General features: G+C 38.9%; 1 protein-coding gene across 6 annotated transcripts; it reads right to left on the bottom strand.

Annotated features, from left to right (window-relative positions):
- Positions 1-595: 595 nt before the first annotated feature.
- On the bottom strand, positions 596-22,736 carry LOC131240368 (protein root UVB sensitive 2, chloroplastic-like). 6 transcript variants are annotated; one of them, XM_058238547.1, is made up of 10 exons: positions 22,604-22,736; positions 22,360-22,485; positions 5,478-5,566; positions 5,275-5,359; positions 4,880-4,939; positions 4,698-4,791; positions 4,441-4,538; positions 3,991-4,170; positions 2,017-2,139; positions 596-1,216 (listed from the first exon to the last, which is right to left on the bottom strand). In XM_058238547.1, exons 2-10 carry the CDS (start codon positions 22,477-22,479, stop codon positions 788-790), a joined length of 1,278 nt encoding a protein of 425 aa, XP_058094530.1. In that variant the 5' UTR covers positions 22,480-22,485; positions 22,604-22,736; the 3' UTR covers positions 596-787. The 6 variants fall into 6 exon arrangements, with proteins under 6 accessions (XP_058094530.1, XP_058094529.1, XP_058094531.1 ...); XM_058238546.1 differs by lacking the exons at positions 22,360-22,485; positions 22,604-22,736 and adding exons at positions 17,196-17,321; positions 17,440-17,555; XM_058238548.1 differs by lacking the exons at positions 5,275-5,359; positions 22,360-22,485; positions 22,604-22,736 and adding exons at positions 17,196-17,321; positions 17,440-17,555 and having other exon boundaries at positions 4,880-4,985.
- Positions 22,737-24,490: the final 1,754 nt, after the last annotated feature.

Below are 24,490 nucleotides of genomic sequence, written 5' to 3'. Positions count from 1 at the left end.
TTCATAACCAAAAATGAAATGGCAAAACAGATGAATAGAGTGGATATAACACATACATCACAGTGGACTCCACAGAGCTTGGGCTGGAGGCATTCAGGCGTCTATTCCCACACTCACACACTTCTTACATGGCATGGGCATACATGTGCAACTAGTTTACTCAGGCTCATTGTTTATAGCTACGAGCCTCGTAGACTCGATAAAAACTGCAACGCAGGTTTTCAGTTCTCTACAACTGCGCATGGTTCAGTGATCCAACCATTGACGTAATGGGTCCCACTTTGGATGGCCCATGTACCCAAAACTTCCCAGATGGTTGTTTCCTAACCCTTCTATTGTTGGCCAGCAAATAGAGAACATTCAACAATCTTCCATGTCTGACTGACAAAGACAGTTCAACTGCTAGGATTTTCCAAACCTGAGGGCTTTCTGTGCATTGCAATCCAGATTGGGACCCCTTCAATCTCTAAAATCTGGATCATTGAACATGTGCGCCACTTGATCAAACCGAAAACCTTAAAAACCTCCACATATCTTGGGGTCATTCACTGTATCATAAAGCTCTACAGATATGCATTCTGCAGTTCTTGAAAGCTGAAGGTCCAAAGCTCTTTTCCTCTGAATGAATGTCAAAACTGTTGGGAGAAAACTCCTTACAAAACATAGCTTTACTTTCTATAGACACAGCTCTATAAGTCTCCATATCACCCAACCATTCACTAGAGATTTCAGTATCTAAGGATATCGAATAACAACATTTTCAACAAGAACTTGAAATCACATGATCCTACCAACTGAACCGGCTTCCTGTTCCGTCAACAAAGCGATCAATATGCCACCCTCTTACTTTCAGTTCAGACAGAAATGAAGGGAACACATTATCCATTTTCTCATAAGCCTCAGATAACACCCCATCACTTGGCACACGTCCCAACTTCTGTATATCTGCAGCATATGCAGCTACTAACCACCCCCTCAGTGCATCTTCACCTGTTGCACTGTGCTCCAAGACAATGTCTGTCTGCTTACTTTCACTATTTATAAGAAATTTCTCATTCGGGAATATTTCTCTCAACTTGCTGAGTTTCGATGCCTTCTTGACGACCTTGTGTAAAGCCCTGCCCACCTTCACACTTCCAGCATCTTCTATGAGCCGCTCTGGGAAGAGGAGATCTTCCCGGTATCTTAAGTCCACTGGTTTCGATATTTGTCCGGTCTGAGTTATGTTCCAATGCTCAAATGAGTCAGTTCAAGAATGTTGAGCTTTGGTGAGCCCACATTCACCTTTGCCAGCAGCATGTTAGACATCCAATCAATTAATCAGGTGGGCTCAATCATGTAGATGACCTCGCTAAAAAAATCAAGCCAATCAACTCATCAGGTGGGCCACACCTATAGAGGAACAATAGATCGTCGCCATCATCATGCTCATTGTAGTTTTTCACCAACATATTGAGTCAGATTTACAAATCGTATTTAAACAGGAATTCTTATGATTGTTTGGCAGAAGGCTGATGACTAGCTGCACACATGACATCAACCCTCAACCCAGGCTGGGGACCAGCTAGAGCAATCACTACCAGGCAGAGTTGAAAACAATGGATCATAGCCTTGCCTAAGCATTCAGGAATGTCGGGATCAGCTTTATGAATCCTATTTAAACAGGAATTGTTATGATTGCTTGGCAAAATTTTGACAACTGGCTACCCACTTGACATGAGTCTGCTTTATCAGGCAGGTGATCCAGTGGCACAGCCGCTACAAGGTGGAGTTGAAAACAATGGATGCTTAACAAAGACTGCCAACTGTTCGCATTTGATGCACACACATGGCCATTTGATGAGTGGACCGGCCTGAATTTTGTATCAAGTCATCCACATGGTGGGAACTGTGGGACCATGCACCCAATGCATGGCTCGGTTGTCCCACAGACACACAAGATCGGCATGCATGGCCACATCTAGGGGTGCAAGTGGAAACAGAATTCAAGAACATGTTTTAAGTTTGTATGTGCACCTTGATAAAATCTGCAACAATCATGGCTGTCCGCTGCGGGTTCAATGTGTTAACTGGAACTGCTCGCATTTCTTCAACCACACTGTATATATGAATAATAGATAGCAACGGGCCAACTATCAACTGCAAGGGAGTAAACCAAGTAATTAGAACAGTACAGGTCTGCAAAGAGGATGGTGTGATCTATTGTTCCATAAATTACAATAGTAAAAAATAAAAACAAAAATAAAAATAAGTTCCTCTAGATATATTTTTCTTGTTGATTACTCCAACCTCCTGATTGGGAGCTGCATCAAAGATCAAACTACACTATATGAAGTAGAATACACGTACTACAGAATATGAATATCATTGTGATAAGGGTGCTAGTTAGTACCGACTACTTTAAATAATTACTGTGCAATCTCCTGCAATAGAAGTCGAGTAGTTGCCTATGATTTGAAAGATTGAACACTTGAAATCCACAAAAACAGATGAAATTTTACCCTAGATGCATGCTCATAGGCGGGCCACAATCTGTGCCGAATGTGAACTACTGGCCATTTTTTCAACTGTCCATTTTTTATTTATTTTTACATGCACAGTTCACCTAATGAATTGATCGACCTGATTTTAAGCCAGATCATCTGTATGGTGGAGCCCACATGATGCACAGGGATGACACCAAAGCATGCCAGGTTGGCATGCATGATTGCATGTGCAAGTGTTAAGACCTTTTGATCAGCAACCTACAAACAGATGTTTATAAGCCAAATGTAACAATGGTACAGATACAGCAGAAAATAATCCAAAGATCGAACAGATGGAAGCTTCAAATCTCCGATATTTTCAGGGCACCTACCATCACCAGTGGGCTCACCAGAGCAACGGTTTAGAATCTTTAGATCAATGAACCATAGTCCCAGACATACAGAATGCTGCAGGTCTGAAACAATACAGTTGCTGTGAGCAGGACACCATAATGGCTCCTTACCGGATGGTGAACTCCATTAATGCAGCACTCTAACACATCACTGCTTGTCTATTTGAGTTAGGCACAATGCTCGTTGGTATCACAGATGAACAAGTCTCCAACTTTGACAAATCCGACACACCAACACATTCATCTTGTATATAGAGTACATCTTTGTGATATCCAGACTGTCATTTGGAAGGCCCCATCATGGATAGGCTATATGCATTAATTGGACGATTCTAACCCTCTGAAAAGTGCCATGTGAATTCATCAATTCAATCCTCATAACTGCCAACCCTTTACTGCTTGCGTATGCTACATTCCAAGAGAGCCAACACCAGAGCTTGAAGAAAGAGTACACAACAGATCTTAACATAGATTTTGAAAGAATAACTAATGCACAAAATGGTAGCAATATTACTTTCCGGGTCAGTGACACAGAACCTGACCAAGAGAATACCAGAACGTGAATCCACATGAAGCTAAAAACTAAGGTCGAACTGATACATGCTTCTGGGTCATATTTTACACAAGCAAGACTATCAAAGTGACTCATTGCGAAATTCCAGAATACATAAGTTCCCTTTCCAAAATCCAGAAATACATAATTTCAAAAAGCATATGTTTGCAAAATGGTAGCAATATTGCTTTCCAGGTCAGTGACACAGAACCTGACCAAGAGAATACCGGAACGTGAATCCACATGAAGCTAAAAACTAAGGTCGAACTGCTACATGCTTCTGGGTCATATTTTACACAAGCAAGACTATCAAAGTGACTCATTGCAAAATTCCATAATACGCAAGTTCCCTTTCCAAAATCCAGAAATACATAATTTCAACAAGCATATGTTTGCAATTATGGAAGACACCACAGGAAGGACATCAGAATATTTTGGGGCTTGCTAAAAAAGTTAATCTCGGAATAGTCTTGTATACACATACTTTGTGGACATGGCAAACAAATATTGGACCATATATCAGAATTCAGAAACTGTATGATCGTAACAATAATTGTACCTTTCCTTGCATTGAGGAACATACTGTGGATGCTAATTGAATGCCTGCTCCCATTCCCGCAATATTGAAAAGAGCTGATATTGCCTCTCCTTTGGCAAATAGGTCACTGAGGTTGCCTTCTTTGGCAAAAGAAGAATATATTGGCAGCCTTGTTGCTCTCGCTGCAACAACTGCCATTCCCTGTCAAATCCAAAGAAAATAGCATCCAAAATAAACATATTTGTGCAGAATAAACTGAACGATCCATCATGGACACTGTGAATCATTTCACTCAAGTTAAAATACTAGAATACAACAGAAATAATTCCAATATCTTTTGAAGTTCATCTAGATAGCACAGATTTCTAATAACAAAAAAAGCTCGTGTTGATATTCCAAAAGAGCAGAACTATGAGAAAATTCATTTGCAATGGAGGAACACCTAAAGGAATTCGTGAATAATGTAGGTACCTTTGCAAAATTGCCTAGGCCAGCCATTTCAAAAAATAGATGTGGACATAATGGAGAAAGAACTTCCAGGCCAGTACCAATGTCATAGAGCACATCCGCTGCACAACAAGGTAAAAGGCATGTTTACATTTAGGAACAACCAAATCCCCAAGAGGCAAGAAGATCTTGCCACTTCATATGATTACCATGAATCCACTAGATGGTCAACAAAGAGAACCAAAGGTTAGAAGGGATGAGAATTTGTGGAGAATGCAGACCCAGTATCCTCCAACTTTTTGGTTCCGAATCCATTCTTGCACCCATATTACTGCATATGAGCTTTCCCATGTGCTGCATTCCATCCTTCAGTATCTGCATGCAATGCAGTGGACAGTAAGGAAAAGTTCCAAACAAAATATCACACTGACAACTACTTTCCAATCCAACTATTAGTTCTTACCCAGCTCACAGCAGTTGCCTGTGCAGGGGTCGGCCGTAAGCCTGCAGCAAATAGCATTGACTGCATACGAGTAAGGATTTTAAGAAGCCACAATCCAAATTGCATACTACAAAGCCAGAATAAAGGCAAAAGCCATGCAATCAGAAAAGAAATCCTGTAACTTGCCATAGATCAAATCCTAGAATACAAATGTTTTAGGCTAAGTTGTAAAACCTAGCACCAGTTTGCTTAAGAACAAGACCATGAACCTTAACCTTGACATGGATGCATATGATGCCTCTTAAATATTTTTCTTAGAGAGTTTTAACTGACATTATGTCAATCTAAGAAGATTACTACCCAAAACATTATCCTTAATGCTGCCGTGAAGATGTCCAAGGGGAAATAGAAAAAACCTGAGTTGACAGGACAGATAGTGTTGCACTGGTAAAATGTTGCAGTGCGCGAAATTGAGTATATGTCAGGTATCCCTCGTTCACACTGCACAATCAAGAAAAGGCCAAAATCTAAAAGGTAGTGCACTACCGTTATATATAGTTGAGCTCAAGCCAACGGCCCAACACTTAACCTACAAAATGAATTGAAAATGAAAGTTTACCTGTAAGGATATCCGGATGGGAAAAATTTGTTCACGAATGAGTCAACCATCCTACGGACAACAGGCCTTGAATCATCAACCACCTTCACCTACAAAGAAAATTCAAAGTTCCTGTTTGATCAGTTTGAAGGAAAGCATGGGTTATGTGAACTAACAAAATTTCCACGAACAAGGGTGACCGGAACTTCACAATCTAAAGGGGGGAAACAATTTGAACTGCCAAATCAAATGATTAGTTTCACAACAAAGGTTAAGATTTTCTTTGTTCTCTGATGCAGTGGGATTGAATCAGTAACCTAACACTTTTTCTATAAGCCAGTAACCTAGCATTCATGTTTGCTACTATGATGCATATGATATCCACAGTTCATTCACAATATAGGATGCTTTCTCCAGTGCTACAAAATTCTAATTCCTGGCATAATTCCTAAACCCTGGACCACACGGATCAATTACAAAGGCAATTTTCATCAGTCTAATCATCGCAGCCTTGTCCAGCTATTAGAGGTAACTTTTGCAAAAATTATCATGGTAGTTTGGCAAAGTTTGATCACCGGCTGAGCACCTGACATTGACACTCCTTAACCTGACTGCGGACCGGCTGGTGCAATTGCTACCAGGTGGAGTTCTCAGAAAATCCTACTTGCAATTGCCAAAAAAGAAAAACAAAGGGGGGAAAAAAAAGACAAATGAATCCAAAAATCAGCCAATTCTAGAAGGCAATTCATCATCATGATCAAGACTTGTCCCAATAAACTGGGGAAAGACAATCACACCCCACAAATATCTCAATGCAAAAAATTGACAAAAAAAAAAAAAAACAGATAATCTTCATCATCTCAATGGGAAGTTGGGAACATTATAAAACAAAACACATTGGACCAGCAAGAAACATTTGTGGAAAAAGGATGCAAATGGTAGTTATCTTCTTCTTTACCTCTACCTTCTTTTTTCTTGACAACCATGCCATGGTCAATCTTCAGCATTCAAAAGAAGGTTATCCATAACTTGGGTTACAAACATTAACTGATTGATATGCTGAGGCAGGACATGACAATAACCAATTCGTGCCTCCCCAAAACCAATTGTTTGCTTTATATATAGAACCCAGAACACATCCACAAACAGACATGGAAAGCAGCCATGTACAGACCTGCAGACATTCAGTTGTATTAAAAAAAAAAAAAAAAAACAAAGAAATTCTGCACTCAGTGTGGACAGTCATATAGGGCTTATCTAGAGAAGAGTGTCAAATCTCTTTCACTCATTGCACCAGAATCAGAGTGCACCAATATATAGTGCTAGTTTAAAACTCCTAAATCCTAACTCAAATCCCATGTGACTAATTCAACTAAAATTGATACGTTATAATCAAAACTCATTCCAACAGCATATTGACCAATCTCCCTCTATGTCAATGCTTAAAATTGCATCCTACTAAATTGGTATGTGCCACTAACCTCAGAGCAACACATAGCTGAAATTGCGTGGATTATCTACCATGGCACGTGCAGAAGCTTGGTGAAGCTTAGAATTTTGGCTAAGACCTTGGGGGGGAGGGAGAGGGGGTGAATAGGACCGCTTAAAAATTATTTGCCTAATTATATAATTTACAAATTCAAATCAATAACGCAAATAACACTTTAGCCTTCCAAGCCAAAGTGGGTCCAATCACATAGACTACAAAAGATATAACAATGTAAGCAACTAGTCTACAAGATAGTGATCTTATGTGTGAGATGTGTTAACTATTCAACACCTAATATACATCCAATTATGCATTCATATACTACAACAAATTATGCTCACAAGCATAAATAGAAATGTGCGCAAATAACAATCACAAACACAAGCATGTATAGTGGTTTGGTTTACCTACTTCACTCCTAGCAAACGCACTCTCCTCAAGTGTACCGGTATTTCGCTATCAGAGGTTTTAAATCAAGTTTACCTCTATAACCTTTACAACGGTTTCTCCTAGGCTAACCACTAACCCACACGTACACTCCCGTGTCGGAGGAACACATTTCCACCCATGTCGGTGGCTCCTGTCAGAGACTTTAGTTATTTTTCTATCAGCTAACCAACAACCACTAGTGGTCCTAATCTAAGGCCCTACATACACTCCTGCCATAGGCTCCCCATGAAGACTAACACGTACACACTCATGTCCAGTGAATGCGGTCCTAATCCAAGGCCCTACATACACTCCCGCCAAAGGCTCCCATGGAAACTAACACATACGCACACATGTCCAGTGAATTCGACCCTACACAAGAGCCTAGGTCCTACTCAAGAACCTATTTGAATTTGGGTCGCAAACTCTTACACTCAATCCTATACAAGGAAAGACTGTATGAACTTTAAATTGACAATCTTACTTGTCGGATTGAGCCTCGTTGTAGTGCCTTCTTGAGATGTTTCTTCAATGCTCTCATGCTTGAATCAGCTTCTCAATTGCTCCCACATTCGTTGATGTCAATGGTTCAGCTCCATGAACAAACACCTTGCATGCGATGCTCCAATGAGGTTACTAAGGTGATGGGAGGATGGTAGAATCTCCTACAACTAAATAGATAGTTGATTTTCAAAGGGGATTCACCTAGATGGGTCTTCTAGAGGATACAGACAAAGATATACCTATGGGTTTAGTGTCTACACTCTAGAAAATGGTGAAGATCAAGTACGTCTTCATAATGGAGGTTGGAATCCTAATTAGAGTGGTAATCTCAAGAAAGATGACTTGAATCTCATGAATTTAGAGGCTTAGGAGTGAACTTAAGAATGGGGAATCACCTAACCTCTAATGGCACCAAAAAACCCATTTGAATGCCTATTTTATAAAAATCGTGTTGCAATGTCTATAAAATGATTAATTAATGGCTCATGGAAAGCCCCTTCAATAAGATTGGAGGTCCTTCAATAGGATCGAGTTGTCCTTTGATCCCATCGAGAAACTCCATGAATTTTCTATTTAATTGCTAGACCGTTTCTTCAATCGCATCAAGCTAACCTTCAATTTTATCGAGACCCATCAATAGCCTGTCACTAGGATCGAGGACCACTTGAAAACCATTGTTTTGGGCTAATGCTTTACAACAGTTTAGCACCTCTAAAGCCTATCTAATTATGATCAAATTAAGATCATAAGGCTATGTGATGATCAATCAAAGGTTTACCTATTAAGGCATAATCACCTAGAGGTTAGGTTGTTTTGGGTCTAAGATTAAGATCACCAAGGCACGTCAATTTACCTATTCTTCACCCATCGATGCTTCATGTCCTCATGTGTCTTCGGTCTTCAACTTCCAAGGGCTCAACCAACTCACTGACACACGGACCCACGTGATTGATAAATAGGTGCACGAATAAGTGCACTACCAATAGCAACTTTCCCCTTCAAATACATTTTGGATCTATCGTATCAATGAAGAATCACATGACCCTCGATCAGAGGATATGCATAGTATCCTCTAGCTTTTAGTTTATACAGTGGAGTGCATTATTGAGAAATCCAACTGTTACTCTGATGGGCAACCGTGGATGGACTCTGTGCCAAAATTTTCCCATATTGGATGATCCTAGCCATCTAATATTTTTCCTTTATTAAGTTAGATGTGGACAGTTGTTGTACTTCTATCCTTAATCATCTATTTTCATACTACCAATTGAGGGGGTGGGGTTGTACCATCGAGGAGAATTTCATAGCATGGTCCAACCATGAATGTGCCCATTAGATCAACCAACAAGATAGTTAAACCATGGGCACCACTTGTACAAGCATAGAGACCAGCAATACCTGGTATATCGTCGGTTCGAGAATCCTTCCAAATTCATATGTGAACCTACTACATCTATTTTTCAGAAAGTATTATAAAAAGATAATAGAAGGAACCTTGTCAGTGATAACCAAGCTATCATAAACTAGGTAGAACCAAGTTAATGGAAAGTCTTGAGTAATGCTAAATTTGTTAGCTAGTTCATCTCAGGTTTCAGATGACCTGAATCCAATTCACAGAATCCAATCGACTTTTAGTAGTACCTTAGCAAACGCTAACATGAAGATATTATGGTAGTCTCATTGCATAAACTGCAAAGTACATTAGACAAATACCACAAATTTTCAATTACACTTTTATTCCATAAACATGAAAGTTATAGAGAAATATATCATACAACTTGAGGTTTGACCAAGTCTTGTCCAAGACTCCACTCAAGGTCATCACTTTACCGAGGCAAACCTAGAGCTATGGATATGGCTCAATCAAGTTTAGAAACCAAGCGTTGAAATAATTGACACTTTCACGAAGAATTTGCTCCCCATAACCAACTATACACAACTACAGTGAAAAAAAAACAATCTGCTCACTCAAAAACACAAACACATGCATCCTAATTCCTAATACTTAAACTCCAGCAACACAACTAGGCCACTACACTTTAACCATTTGATTGGTATTTCCCATCAACCTATCCGCAAATTAGTATGTCTAGCATAGAGAAACCCTCTAAAATTTGTTTATATCCCAGGCTAGTTTTTTTTTTCTTTTCTTTTCTTTTCTTTTCTTTTCTTTTTTCATTTTTTTAGGAGATACAATGATGTAATCATGGGGTACACTACTTTGTGCATATCTATCGTGGCTTAAATGGGGGTGAAACATCAAATTCATACATGACATGGATGTCATGTCCTAGCCATCCGATTTCTGGCCATCACATGGATGGTTCAATTAAAAAGCTTATATAAGATAGTTAACACTTAAGAGCACCTCTGATCCATGTGATTTGTAGGCTATGCTTCATCCACAGCTAGGCATGATTTCAACTATCTAGATTAACACGCATGCATGTCATGCGCCATTTACAAAATGGCGGAAACGCATTTTGTGGTCATGGAAGGCAAATGGATTTCTTTTCTTCTTCTTCTTTTTATCTTTTCCTTTCCTTTTGGCTGCTTACTACATTTTCAATCACAATGTCAATGGGTTTCCTCCCCTCCCTCCCTCTCTCGAAGATTCAGTGATTTGTTGATCGTTATATAGCAAGACATAAATTGCTTTCTTTATCACTTCATTTTTTTTTCTTTTTCCCTTTTCTACAAAAACGGTTTTCTTGATCACTTCATATAATCTTTTAAAATCCAAAAAAATAAATAAATAAATAAAGATTTGCATTTGCCTTAAAGTACTAAATTGCAGCAGCTCATCTACAAGACACTTGGCATACCTGCACCCCAATCCAGATCATCAAAATATTGGGCCCCATTGTTGTTAGAGCATAGCTCAAAAAATACACTAGCCATACAATTTTAGCCATCTAATTTCACCCACTCTATTCAAACCACTGATGATTTTCTTTTTAACCGTCCATTTCATGTCCACTGATCATACAATTAGAATGACCCAATGAATTGTAACTACAACCACGCTCCATCCACAATAGACCAACAATCTTGTTGGTCACGATCATGACACATGCATGACATGAATTTACTGCCTTGCAACAAAAGCACGTGGTTCCCTGAAGCGGCTAAAACCATTGTCAACCACTTGATGCGACTAGAACCACCGTCCAAACAATACGCCATCAAAATCAAACACCATTTGATTGTAATGGTACGTGAAAAATGCAAGGATCGTGTGTAATAAATAAAAAGAAAATAATAAAGAAAAAGCCAACCAAAATCACACAAGATATATATGGTTCATCACTTACACTACATTAACAAGCAATCTGGCAAAGAAATAATTCACTATATCAAGGAGAAATTACAAAAAAAAAAAAAAAAAGTATAAAGTATAAAGTACATTCCCTAAGAACACAACAAAATCCCTTACAATTCAAGCTTAAGAAAAGGAAAACCTTCCGTCATTGCATATGTTAGCAATAAATCTTCTCACCTTAAACACCTTGAAAAGATGACCTTGGAACACCTTGTGAGAAAGCCTTGAAACCCTTGAACATTACCTTCAAGGGAAAAATCCCCTTCTTGAAACCCTCTCTTGACTTGTGCAAGAAAAAAAAAAACCCCTCTCAAATTCATAACTCTACCTTTTTCCCAATATAACTTACCCTACTAGCTTCATTATCATGAGTGAAATACCAAAAATACCCCTCCAAGGGTCCACAAACACTTGGGCCTTATTTACTTATGTGTAACATAACTTATATGAGCTTAAAAGAGTATTAAAACCATAGTGATTTTGGTGTCACTATTTTAACAATCCCCAACTTAATAGCAAAATCACTCCCTTACCTTGCATATCCACCATCATTACCTTGCCTTGAAACTTAGAGAAGTCAAGCTCCAATCCAACTTCTCCACTTGAATGGTCTTTTGAGCATGTTCGCTACATTTGCCTTTGTTCCTACCTTCAACAAATGAATTTAGTCATCTTCAACGACTTAACAAGTAAAATAGTGTCGAATAGCAATATACTTAGTCCTCTTGTGATTAAATGGGTTCTTCACCAAATAAATGGCACTCATATTGTCACAAAACAAACCCATAGGTTTACAAACAAAAGTTAAAAACATATCTCTCCCATAAGTCCTTGAAGCCAAACTGCCTCCTTACAAGCTTCCATTATCGCCATGTACTTGGCATCCGTAGTTGACAATACTACTATTCCTTAAAGCTTTGACATCCAACTTATAGGACCATTTGCAAAACGAAATATGTATCTCATAGTTGACATTCGCTTATCAAGATCACTAATAAAATTTGTATCAATAAAACAATGCATCACCTCTGCCCCCTTGGAATATGTAAGCATATAATCACTTTATACCTCTCGAGTACTCATTGTGTTGCCTCCCAATGTGGTTTTCCCGGATTTGTCATAAAACGACCAAGCACTCTAACCGCATAAGCTATGTCTAGCCTTGTTCATAAACTTCCAACCAAACTTGCACATGAAATGCAAGCTATATATTCTCTTTTCCCCTCTAACTTTGGACTTTGTTTGGGAGATAACACGAAATGAGCAGCCAATGGAGTCTTCATAGGCTTTGCCTTGCTCATGTCAAACTTGTCAAGCAACAATGAACCTCATTTGAGAAAGTGACAAGGTTCCACTTTGTCTATCTGTTCTATCTTTATTCCAAGAATTTGACGTGCCACCCCTATATCCTTTATTTCAAATTTTTCACTTAATTGAGCCTTCAACTCATCAATCCTTCTCTTATTTTTGCATACCGAAAGCATGTCATCAATATATAAAACCAAGATAAGAAATTTTCTATAACCGAAAAACTTGAAATACAAGCAATGATATAAAGACGTTTTGACTCTTTTATGTTAAGTGTGTGTGTTGTGTGTGTGTGTGTGTGTGTGTGTGTGTGTGTGTATAAAAAGTGATTATCCATAATCACATTTTAAGCTCATATAAATCATGTTACAAAAAAAAAAAAAAAAAACAAAGCCCAAGTGTTTGTGGACCCTTGGAGAGGTATTTTTGGTATTTCACTCATGAAAATGAGGCTTTTAAGGTTAGTTATATTGGGAAAAAATGTGGAGTTAGGAATTTAAGAGGGTTTTTTTCTTGCGCAAGTCAAGAGAAGGTTTCAAGAGGGGATTTTTTTTAAGGCAAGATTCAAGAGTTCCAAGGCTTTCCCAAGATATGATCCAAGGTCTTGGTCTCAAGTTGTTCAAGGTAGAGATTTATTCCTAGCATATGCAATGGTGGAGGGTTTTTCTTTTTTAAGCTTAGATTGAAATGGGTTTTGTTGTATTCTTGAATAAGGTACTCTATACCTTATTCTTTGTAATTTCTCCTTGCCATAGTAAATTATTTCTTTGCCAAATTCCCCATGGATGTAGCAAAAGTAATGAACCACATATATCTTGTGTTCTTGTGTGGTTGACTTTTTCTTCATTATCTCATTTCTATTTATTACACACGATCTTTGCATTTTTCTTATGCCATTGGAATCAAATGGTGTTTGATTTTGGTGGCGTGTTATTTGGACGATGGTTCTATTCACATCAAGTAGTCGGCAATGGTTTTAGTCGTTTCAAGTGGTATCAGAGATTTTGGTTTATGTAATAAATTGAAAGCAATGTTGTCATGTGCGATCGCGAAATCTGGGCCACATGCCATACATGTGGTGGACCACATGCGATCACATATGGTCGAACAGTCAGAAATTTGACCGTTGAACTTTAAATTTTTTTTGCCTATAAAAAGGCACTCTCCCCTCTCCATTTGCATTATACGTTTCCTAATACTCTCTTTCTCTCATTCTAAAGCATTTTAAAGCCTAAAGCCCTAAACACTCTCATTCTCTCTTTCATAATCTCTATATAGTCTCTTGTCTCACTCACTTCACTGGTTCACTGGAAGCAAAGAAGCAAAAAAGCAAGAGTGAAGGAGAGGAGAAGCAAAGCATACTCAATCTCTCATTCTAATCTCTTTTATTCTCTTATTAACACTCTCTCTAATTTATTATCTATCTCTATTTCTCATTCTCTCCTCTTCCTTAACTTTCTTTCTCAATCCCATTCTCTCAAGTCTCATGACCAAGGTGTTCCAAAACGGTAACAATGGCTGTAATGGCCACCACCGTTACCATTATGATACGGGCTGCAACGGCCGTTACAACCCCCATTACGACCCATTTTTTTCTTTTTTCTTTTTTTGAAAAAACTATTACAAGACCGTTACGGGACCGTTAAAGCCTGTTTTTTCTGTAACGGCTATTACGGCCATTTTGACCCCGTAACGCGTAACGGTTATTACCGTTACCATTACGTAACGGCCTAACCGATTTTGAATACCTTGCTCATGACTCTCATCTCATCTCTTTATATACTTGCTTTCACTTTCTTTATCTCGAATTCTCAATCTCTCATTCTCATTCTCTAATTTAATCTCAATCTTTCTTTTTAGCATTCTATTTCTAACCTCTAAGTTCTAAGTTCTAACTTTTATCTAACATTCGTTGTCTTTTTTTCCATTTCAATAGTTAAAACTCAGAGTCAAGACCCAAATACTCAAGACTCAAGAGACTCAAGTCAACTCAAGACTCGAGAGTCACCCAACATTATATTGTTTTATCGACTATTGTGTTCATTTGTAATTGTATAATTATATTGTGTAGTATATCATTGTTATTCATTTCTTTTATCAAGATTCAAGACATTAGACATTCAAGTTCAAGTGTTGAACACTAGATTTGAAGACTACAGATTTCAAGATTCGAGACTTCAAGAGAGGTTCAAGTTCAACAATCAACACTAGAGTTCAACACTAGATTTGAAGACTTCAAGACTTCATTTGAAGACTTCTTTTCTCACATTCAACTCTCAAATCTCACACCACAAAAAGAAATTTAATACCCATGATGAAGTTTGCTGAAAATGAATTTTATGAATATTGTCTCTATGGAAAACAACATGGGCTGAAGTTCTCAAAAGGTAGTCACACTACTAAAGGCATGGTTAATTACATACAGATGTGTAGGGACCATCATCAACTTCTTCGTATAGTGGTGCACTATACTTTTGTCTCATTCATTAATGATTTCTCAAGAAAAGTGTGGTTAAAAACGTTAAGGGCCAAGAGTGATGTGTTCATAGTTTTCAAGCATTTCAAAACCGGGGTAGAGAAGCAAATAAGGCGCTATATTAAGACTCATAGGATGAATAATGTGAAGGAATTTACTTCAAATGAATTCCTTAATTTTTGCAAGGATGAAGGAATCAGGCGACACTTTACAATTGCTTACACTCCTCACAAAATGGCATGATTAAAAGAATGAAGCGTACACTAATAGAGTGTGCTAGAAATATGTTGGCCGATGTGGGGCTTGAAGTAGAAATGTGGGTGAAAGATGTATCAACGGCTTGCAATCTTGTCAACCGATCACCATCTATGGCTCTAGAGTAGAAAAGACATCAAGAGGTATGGTCTAGAACTCCTTGTGATTATTTTGAATTAAAGATATTTGGTTGTGATGCATTTTCTTGAACTTTGAGTTGTCAAAGAAATAAATTGGAACTTAAATCTGAGAAATACATTCTTGTTGGTCATACAAAAGAGCAAAAGGCTTATCATTTGTTGGATCTGATAGCCAAGAAAATCATCATTAGTCAGGATGTTCATTTTGATAAGTCTAATGTGCTTATGAGAGGCTCAAAAGGTCAAAATGGGGAAAAAGAAAGTCCTATGCAAAATGATGTTCAACGTTTCGACAATGCACTGGAATATTCGGTTCCAAACATTGTAGATCCCATGGATCAAGAAAATGATTAAGATGAAACTAAAGGACTTGAAGAAAATGGAGAAAGTGAAGAAGGGGCACAACCTATGATGGAACATCTACGTCGTGAATTCCATCAACCGACATATCTCAAAAACTATTTACATCATATGACATTAAAGGCTCTAGTTACCAAAGATCAAGAACTAAGATCTTTTGAAGAAACTGTACAAGGTAAAGATTCAAAAAATTTGAAGATTGCCATGCAAGAAGAAATGTTTGCACTTAAAAAAAATCAAACGTGGGTTTTTAGTTGAATTGCAAAATGGTCGTACGACGGTTGATTGCAAGTGGGTCTATAAAATCATGGAGAGCACGAGTGGTAAAATTGAAAGATATAAGACAGGGCTAGTTACCTGGGTCTTTGCACAAAAGGAAGATATTGATCTTATAGAAATTTTTTTACCGATTGTGAAAGTTGTTTCTATTTAGTTTGTTCTTGCACTTGTATCGTGCTAGACTTGGAACTTGAGAAAATAAATATAAAAATGACATTTTTACATGGGGAATACCTTAAGTATAATCACCTTTTAAGCCCATATAAGTCATGTTACACATAAGCAAATAAGGCTCAAGTGTTTGTGGACCCCTTGAGAGGTATTTTTGGTAGTTCGCTGATGAAAATGAGCCTTCTAATATAAGTTTTATGGGAAAAAAATGTAGAGTTATGAATTTGAGAGCGTTTTTTTCTTGCACAAGTCAAGAGAGGGTTTCAAGGGGGGTATTCTTTTTTAAAATAAGGTTCAAGGGTTTTAAGGATTTCTCAAGAGGTGCTCCAAGGTCTTCTTCTCAAAGTGTTCAAAGTGAAAAGATTTATTACTAGCATATACAATGGATGAGGGTTTTTTTTTTAAAGCTTGGATTGAAAGAGGTTTTGTTGTGTTCTTAAGGAATGTGTCATATACCTTGTTCTTTGTAATTTCTCCTTTCTATAGTAGATTATTTCTTTGCCAGACTTCCCATAAATGTAGCCCAAGTGGTGAACCATGTATATCTTATGTTCATGTGTGGTTTGTGGTTGGCTCTTTCTTTAGTAGCTTCTTTCTATTTATTGCACACGGTCCTTGCATTTTCCATGTGCCATTAAAATCAAATGGTGTTTCATTTTGGTGGTGTGCTGTTTGGACGGTGGTTCTAGTTACATCAAGTGGTCGGTGGTGGTTTTAGCTACTTCATTCCCCAGCCCAAAAGGAAATACATAATTTCGACTTGCCTGTGCACACCAATAAACAAATCAATGAATAAAAGCATTCATCGCCCAGAAGCATCTCCGTTTCCACAACAATGTTCACAAGAAAAAAACTGCTCGGTATTCAACATGAAGGAACATGACCTGAAATAGGGCTTTGGATACTCGGGAAACGAGAAACAAAAAAGAACTGCCGAGCATACATGAATAAACAAGAAACCCTAGAATCCAAAATCAAAATCAGAGGAATAGAGAGAAGAATTTACAGATAGACGGCCATCGGAGTCGAAAGCATACTGACGGGCGATAGAACTTGAGGTTTCAATCCAGAAATCAGGGCACCGCAGTTCTCTGTCTGGTTTCTTCTGCTGCTGCTGCAGCTTCATCTTGCCCTAGAAATGGAAAACGAGAAGAATAAAAAAGACGGAAAAGGAAATAAATAAGGCAGGGAAATCACAGCTGGAATATTGGAAAATGGTGAATTTGAAAAAGAAATAGAATTTCTTTTACCAGTCATGAAGAGAGACGATTAGAAAAAGTTGTAGGAAGAGTGCACGATGGAGGCTGAGCTGAGCAATTTGAATTCAGCGGCTTTTGAGAATTTGAAACGGGAAGGGTTCTAAAATGGGCGCGGATTAGGTACTTCCCCCTCCTTTTCCGAGCTCGGGACAGGCGGAGGCTATGAGGGCCACTGAGGGTCCACCCTGATGTTTTAATTTTATCCACACCGTCTATCGATTTTTAAATATCATTTTAAATTGTTAAGACAAAAAAGGAGAATATCAAAGGGTTAAATGGACCACAAGATGGGGATTATATTCCTACCGTTGAAAAATTCTTGGGGACCACAGAAGTTTTGGATCAAGATGATATTTGTTTTTTCAATTCAACCAGGTTTATATGACCGTATCAATAGGTTGGATGGAAAATAAAAAACATAGTGGACCCTAAGAAGGTTTCAACGGTGGGTATCCTTAGCACCGCTGCTTCCTATGGTGTGGTCAAATTGAGGGTTAGATCTGTCTTATTTTTTATTCAACTCGAAAATGATACGTAAAAATGGATGGACGGTGCGGATAAAATTAAAACATCATGGTGGACCCACAGTGACCCTCAGAGCCTCCGCCTGTCCCGAGCTCGATACAGGCGGGGAAGTACCTAATCCGCGCCCTTTTAGAATGCGCGCGGCAGTAGAGACGACGGAAACGGATTGGCTACTCCCCCTGCCACCAGCCATTGTCTGGTGGTCGGTGTTCTGTGGGCCCCACCATGGTTTATGTGTTTCATCCATTCCGTCCATCTATTTTTATAGATCATTTTATGGTATAAAAGAAAAAATTAGGTATATCTCTATCTCAAGTGGACCAAGTTACAAGAAACAGTGTTGAATGAACGTTGACCATTAAAAAGGTTTTGGGGGCCATAAAAGTTTTGGATCAAGCCGATATTTGTTTTTTCCCTTCATCTGGGTTTTTACGACCTAATCAACAGATTGGATTTCAAATAAAAAGTACAGTGGGCCTAAGGAGGATTTTAATGGTGGATATCTAATCATTATTTTTTTCATCTTTTTTCCTATGGTGTGGTCCACCTAAGATTTTTATCCCTATTATTTTTTGTATCAGGCCATAAAATGCTCTGTAAAAATGGATGAACGGAATGGATGAAACACATACATCATGGTGGGCCCACAGAGCACCGACCAGCCGCGGAGCTGGTTTCAGGGGGAGTAGCCAATCCGTCTCCGAGACGACACTACCGTGTACTGTCGTTAACGGAGAGCTGTACACGAACTGAGTTAGCCCAGTTAACTCGCGCGACTCGACTCGACATGGTTCGAAACCGAGTTTGAGCAGAGTCAAGCTAATTCCCAGAGCTTGAAAAAGTTTCGAGCCGAGTTCGAGCTTGTCCGAGCTCAAATCACCTCGGATTGAACCTCAACTCGAATCGAACTTACATCGAACCAGTCCAATGACTTGGTTATTTTGATATTGATGTTGCTCAACAGGTGTTTGGTGAAATGACTAAGTGTCAGCAAGTGGCTAAGAATGTATGGATATAAAACAAACAATCTTGTAACTTGATTTTATGTTGTCTATTGAGTGTTCGATGAAATATTTGTAAACCGGTGATACTGCTTTACATTATGTGAGAAATTGAAAGTATACTCCATGTATTTGAGAAAATGCTACAAAGGCTCAATCCTAACTTGAACTCGGCTCGAACTGGCCCAAGTTGCTAACTGAAGTGAGCCGAGTTCAAGCTGAGTTCAGCTAGTGGCCGAAACGAGTCAAGCTGTGCCAAGTTTAACACGGTTCGATGCGTGTACACCTCTACAGTCCCATGTACTGCCGCTGAGCTCCTCTGTTTATGTGGATGTCACGGATCTTAATTGGAAGATCCTAACCCTTCAATCTTTCCCCAATTTAACTGTCAATGTTTTGAAGGGGTGGCCGCTGTAGATCGGGCAAAGGTCAGGCCTATCCACAGCAAGTCGTACTTCTTCAACGGATCGGATCAGTGGGCCACATGTGTCTCCCAATGCATCCGCGCAGCTAGAGAACTAATCACATGCAGCATAAAAAGGAAAATACAAAGATCAGGCTGATACAAAAATTTAAGTGGTCATTTGTTACAATTTCTAGTGTTGACTTGGATCTTATTAAAGTTCGGAATCACGTTCTGAAATGAGACGTACGTAAAAACAAATAAACAACATGAATATTTATTTTTTAAAAAATCAAAGTGTTACTCTTACCCTGAGGCCCACCTTGATGATGGGTTGTATATCCATGCAATCCATCCATTTCCCCTGCCCATTTTAGGAGGTGGTTCCAAAAATTATGCAGAACCAAATCTCAGGTGAACCACGCCACAGGAAATAGTAGTATTTGAGTGCCTCACCATTAAAAATTCCAAAGGGACACATTTAAGACTTCATAATATTTATTTTCGATACAACTTGTTAATAATGTCAAAAATAAAGGAAAATACAAATACAAGTTTGATCTAAAACTTTTATGGCTTGCAAAAGGTTTTTAATGGTCATTTGTCACTGCTTTTAGTAGTTGATCTGAGATTTGAATCTTGTCAAAGTGGGAACCGTGTCCTAAATTGAGAAGGAAAAACAGATGGTGACATGGATATACCAAAAAAAAAAAAAATATATATATATATACACACACACACATCAAGGTTGGGCCATGTGATTAGGGTAACACCCACTAAGGTGTTACCATTGGGCCCACCATGATGATGTGTTGTAAATCCACATCTTCCATCCGTTTTCTCTAGCTCATCTGAGGACGCGGTTTCAAAAATTAAGCAGATTCAAATCTCAATGGACCACACCACACGAAAACAGTGGTGTTTAGGTGCCTCACTGTTAAAAATTCCAAAGGGCTTGTGTTAAGGTTTTTGTAATGTTTATTTTCCATCCAACCTTTTGATAGTGGCAAGAAGACCTGGATAAAATAAAAATACAAAGATCAGCTTGATCCAGAACTTTCTTGGCCCACAAAATGTTTTTAATGGTCATTTGTCGTTGTTTCTAGTGGTGTGGTCCACCTGAGATTTGGATCTTATTAAGGTTTGGTATAACATCATAAAATGAGATGGAAAAACGGATAAACAACATGGATATAAAAAAAATACATCAAGATAGGCCCTACACAATTAGGGGTAACACCTACTAAGATCTTATCAGGTGAGAGGTAATCCACTCCCCCCTCCAATATGCCACTGTGTAGAACAACGAGGGAGTGGATTAGGTGAGACACAGGCCTCAACCACGATGGGCCCACCTTGATGTATCTATTTTGTATCCATATTGTCTATCCGGTTTTTTTTTTCATATCATCTTAGGGCATAATCCCAAAAAATGAACATGATCAAATCTCAGTGAACCATACTCTATGGAACAGTGGTGGTTGAATGCCCTACTCTTGAAAACTTCTTAGGATGCACCTTAATGTTTATGTAGTGTTTATTTACATCCAATCTGTTGATAAGGTCACATACACTTGGATCAACAGAAAAATAAATACCAGCTTAATCTAAAACTTTTGTGGCCCATTAATGGTCGATAAACACTGTCACCTATGGTATGGTCCACCTAATAATTAGACCTGCTTCATTTTTTTGGAATGTGTAGGCACCCCATCAAAAATGAAATTAAACTACTCTTCTGACTTCGCCTGAGCTTCGATAAAACCATCTTTGGGCATTTCACCGACCATTGAAAATCCAATCGATCAAATGAACAAGAGTCTCGGCACATCGCAGAAATAATTGACGGACCTGATCGGTAGATCTGAAACTTGACAAATCATTTTTTGGTTGATCATCTAGATGCTCTAAAAACCCTAATTAACATCATAGAGTTATCTATATTAGACTTATAAAGCATTGCAAATCCAAACGGGTTACATAGTTAGGGTCCCCAACACCTCCCGGAAGCAACCAACAAATCAGATCAAAAAAATAAATATGTATGCTCGTGGCGAGCCGACAATGATGTCATCATCCATGCTTCCATTTTATGCTCCCATGGGTGTCAAGGAACCTATTTTGTCAAGCGAAATGGTGCCACATGGATCGATAGCCACCTAGCATGCTTTTGACCTAACTAAGATATTGATCACCTCTCCCATATGTTAAATTCACGAGGGGACAAGTGTCCACCGTCGGCTTGTCGCGAGCCAACATTCTCCGTCTTGCAGTGCAACCATTGCCATTCCATGGGGGGTCATGGGGGGCCAAAGACACCCGGTAACATATAGAGGGTAAAGAGAGATTGTCAAATAATGAGGTGGGTCCTCTCCAAAGACTTCAGAGATCTCTGACTAATGTCGAGGCCCCACCCAACTCGAGAAGTTAGCCCTCAAAAGGGATCCTACCGAATAAGTCAACAAAGCTAGAGAGTAGGGTTGGAATTGAGGATGTTAGACTATCCCTTCTGCATAAAAAATATTTCTAACATCCCATTTTCTTTCTCATGTCTCAATCAAGCTTGGATGGCATTCAACTCCGCGCATTCCTATTTCATTTTCTTTCTTTTGCACATTTTTTCTTTATTGCATTCGCCTACCTGAAGTCATTTGAGTTTTCGAGGTAAGGCTATAATCGTTTTATTTTTTCCTACCCAGTTGGTCCTAGGTTATACGAAGCATGGCCAGATAAATAATGTTGAAATTATGCTAAATCCGCCTAAAAAGTCATATAATTCCTTAGAGTAAAGACTGCATACTGTGCGGGTAGAAGAGGGTGCCTAACCCATTCCTCTTCTATCATTGAAACCCTTACTTATAAATGATGGTTGCAAATCAACCATAAGAGCGATTTGAGTTGGGAAATTTAGTAATTCTCCTACCTATAAATGATTTTACGGTTTCTAGCCAATTGTAGATTCAAAGAGAGAGGAGAATTTACAGAGAGACGGCCATCCGAGTCGAAAGCATACTGACGGGCGATAGAACTTGAGGTTTCAATCCAGAAATCAGGGCACTGCAGTTCTCTGTCTGGTTTCTTCTTCTGCTGCTGCAGCTTCATCTTGCCCTAGAAATGGAAAATGAGAAGAATAAAAAAGACGGAAAAGGAAATAAATAAGGCAGGGAAATCACAGCTGGAATATTGGAAAATGGTGAATTTGAAAAAGAAATAGAATTTCTTTTACCAGTCATGAAGAGAGACGATTAGAAAAAGTTGTAAGAAGAGTGCGCAATGGAGGCGCAGCTGAGCAATTTGAATTCAGCGGCTTTTGAGAATTTGAAACGGTAAGGGTTCTAAAATGGGCGCGGATTAGGTACTTCCCCCGCCTGTTCCGAGCTCGGGACAGGCGGAAGCTCTGAGGGCCACTGAGGGTCCACCCTGATGTTTTATTTTTATCCACACCGTCTATCCATTTTTACATGTCATTTTAAACTATTAAGGCAAAAATGGATAACATCAAAGAGTTAAATGGACCACAATATAGGGATTAGATTCCTACCGTTGAAAATTTCTTGGGGACCACGGAAGTTTTGGACCAAGATGATATTTGTTTCTTCAATTCACCTAGGTTTATATGACCGTATCAATAGGTTGGATGGCAAATAAAAAAGATGGTGGACCCTAAGAAGGTTTCAACGGTAGGCATCCTTAGCACCGCTGCTTCCTATGGTATGGTCCAATTGAGTATTGGATCTGTCTTATTTTTTATTCGGTACTCGAAAATGATATGTAAAAATGGATGGACGGTGTGGATAAAATTAAAACATTACGGTGGACCTACAGTAACCCTCAGAGCCTCCGCCTGTCCCGAGCTCGGTACAGGCGGGGAAGTACCTAATCCGCGCCCTTCTAAAATGCGCGCGGCAGTAGAGACGACAGAAACGGATTGGCTACTGCCCCTGCCACCAGCCATTGTCTGTGGGCCCCACCATGGTTTATGTGTTGTGTTTCATCCATTCCGTCGCAGATCATTTTATGGTATAAAAGAAAAAATGAGGTATATCTCAATCTCAAGTGGACCAAGTTACAGGAAACAGTGTTGAATGAACTTTGATCATTAAAAACGTTTTGGGGTCTTAAAAGTTTTGGATCAAGCCGATATTTATTTTTTCCCTTCATTTGGGTCTTTACGACCTAATCAACAGATTGGATGTCAAATAAAAAGTACAGTGGGCCTTAGAAGGATTTTAATGGTGGATATCTAATAATTATGTCCACCTAAGATTTTTATCCCTATTTTTTTTTATCCGGCCATAAAATGCTCTATAAAAATGGATGAACGGAATAGATGAAACACCTACATCATGGTAGGCCCATAGAGCTCCGACCAGCCACGGGGCTGGTGTCCGGGGAGTAGTCAATCTGTCTCCGAGACGACACTCCCGTGTACTACTATCGTTAACGGAGAGCTACTACTATCATTAACGGAGAGCTGTACATGAATTGAGTTAGCCCAGTTAACTCGCTCGACTTGACTTGACATGGTTTGAAATTGAGTTTAAGCCGAGTCGAGCTGATTTATAGAACTAGAAAAAATTTCGAGCTGAGTTCGAGCTTGTCCGAGCTCGAATTGCCTTGGATTGAACCTCGACTCAAATCGAACTTGGATTGAACCGGTTCAGTGACTTGGTTATTTTGATATCGATGTTGCTCAACAAGTGTTTGATGAAATAACTCAACGAAGTGTCTACTAGTGGCTAAGAATGTATGGATATGAAACAAATAACCTTGTAACTTGATTTTTATGTTACCTATTAAGTGTTTGATGAAATACTTGTAAATCGATGATGTTGCTTTACATTGTGTGAGAAATTGAAAGGTGTACTCCATGTATTTGAGAAAATGCTATGAAGGCTCAATCCTAACTTGAACTCAGCTCGAGCTGGCCTAAGTCACTGACTGAACTGAGCCGAGTTCGCGCTGAGGTCAGCTAATGGCCAAGCCGAGTCAAGCTATGCCAAGTTTAACTCAGCTCGATGCGTGTACACCTCTACAGTCCCGTGTCCGTTAGGCCCCTCTATTTATGTGGATGTCACGGATCTTAATTGGAAGATCCTAACCCTTCAATCTT

Source organism: Magnolia sinica, chromosome 3 (assembly GCF_029962835.1).
Source record: "Magnolia sinica isolate HGM2019 chromosome 3, MsV1, whole genome shotgun sequence".
Classification (NCBI taxonomy): Eukaryota; Viridiplantae; Streptophyta; class Magnoliopsida; order Magnoliales; family Magnoliaceae; genus Magnolia; species Magnolia sinica.
The sequence above is the reverse complement of the archived record's forward strand: the minus strand, read 5'-3'. Positions and strand labels throughout refer to the sequence as shown.

What these genes read in the sequence shown, in the direction of transcription:
- LOC131240368 (XM_058238547.1), bottom strand. Translation starts at nt 22,479, where the DNA reads ATGAAGCTGCAGCAGCAGAAGAAGAAACCAGACAGAGAACTGCAGTGC. An exon ending in GCCTAGGCAATTTTGCAAAG is followed by an intron (nt 4,171 to 4,440) that starts GTACCTACATTA and finishes TGGATTTGACAG; the next exon opens with GGAATGGCAGTTGTTGCAGC. An exon ending in GTTCCTCAATGCAAGGAAAG is followed by an intron (nt 2,140 to 3,990) that starts GTACAATTATTG and finishes ACTCCCTTGCAG; the next exon opens with TTGATAGTTGGCCCGTTGCT.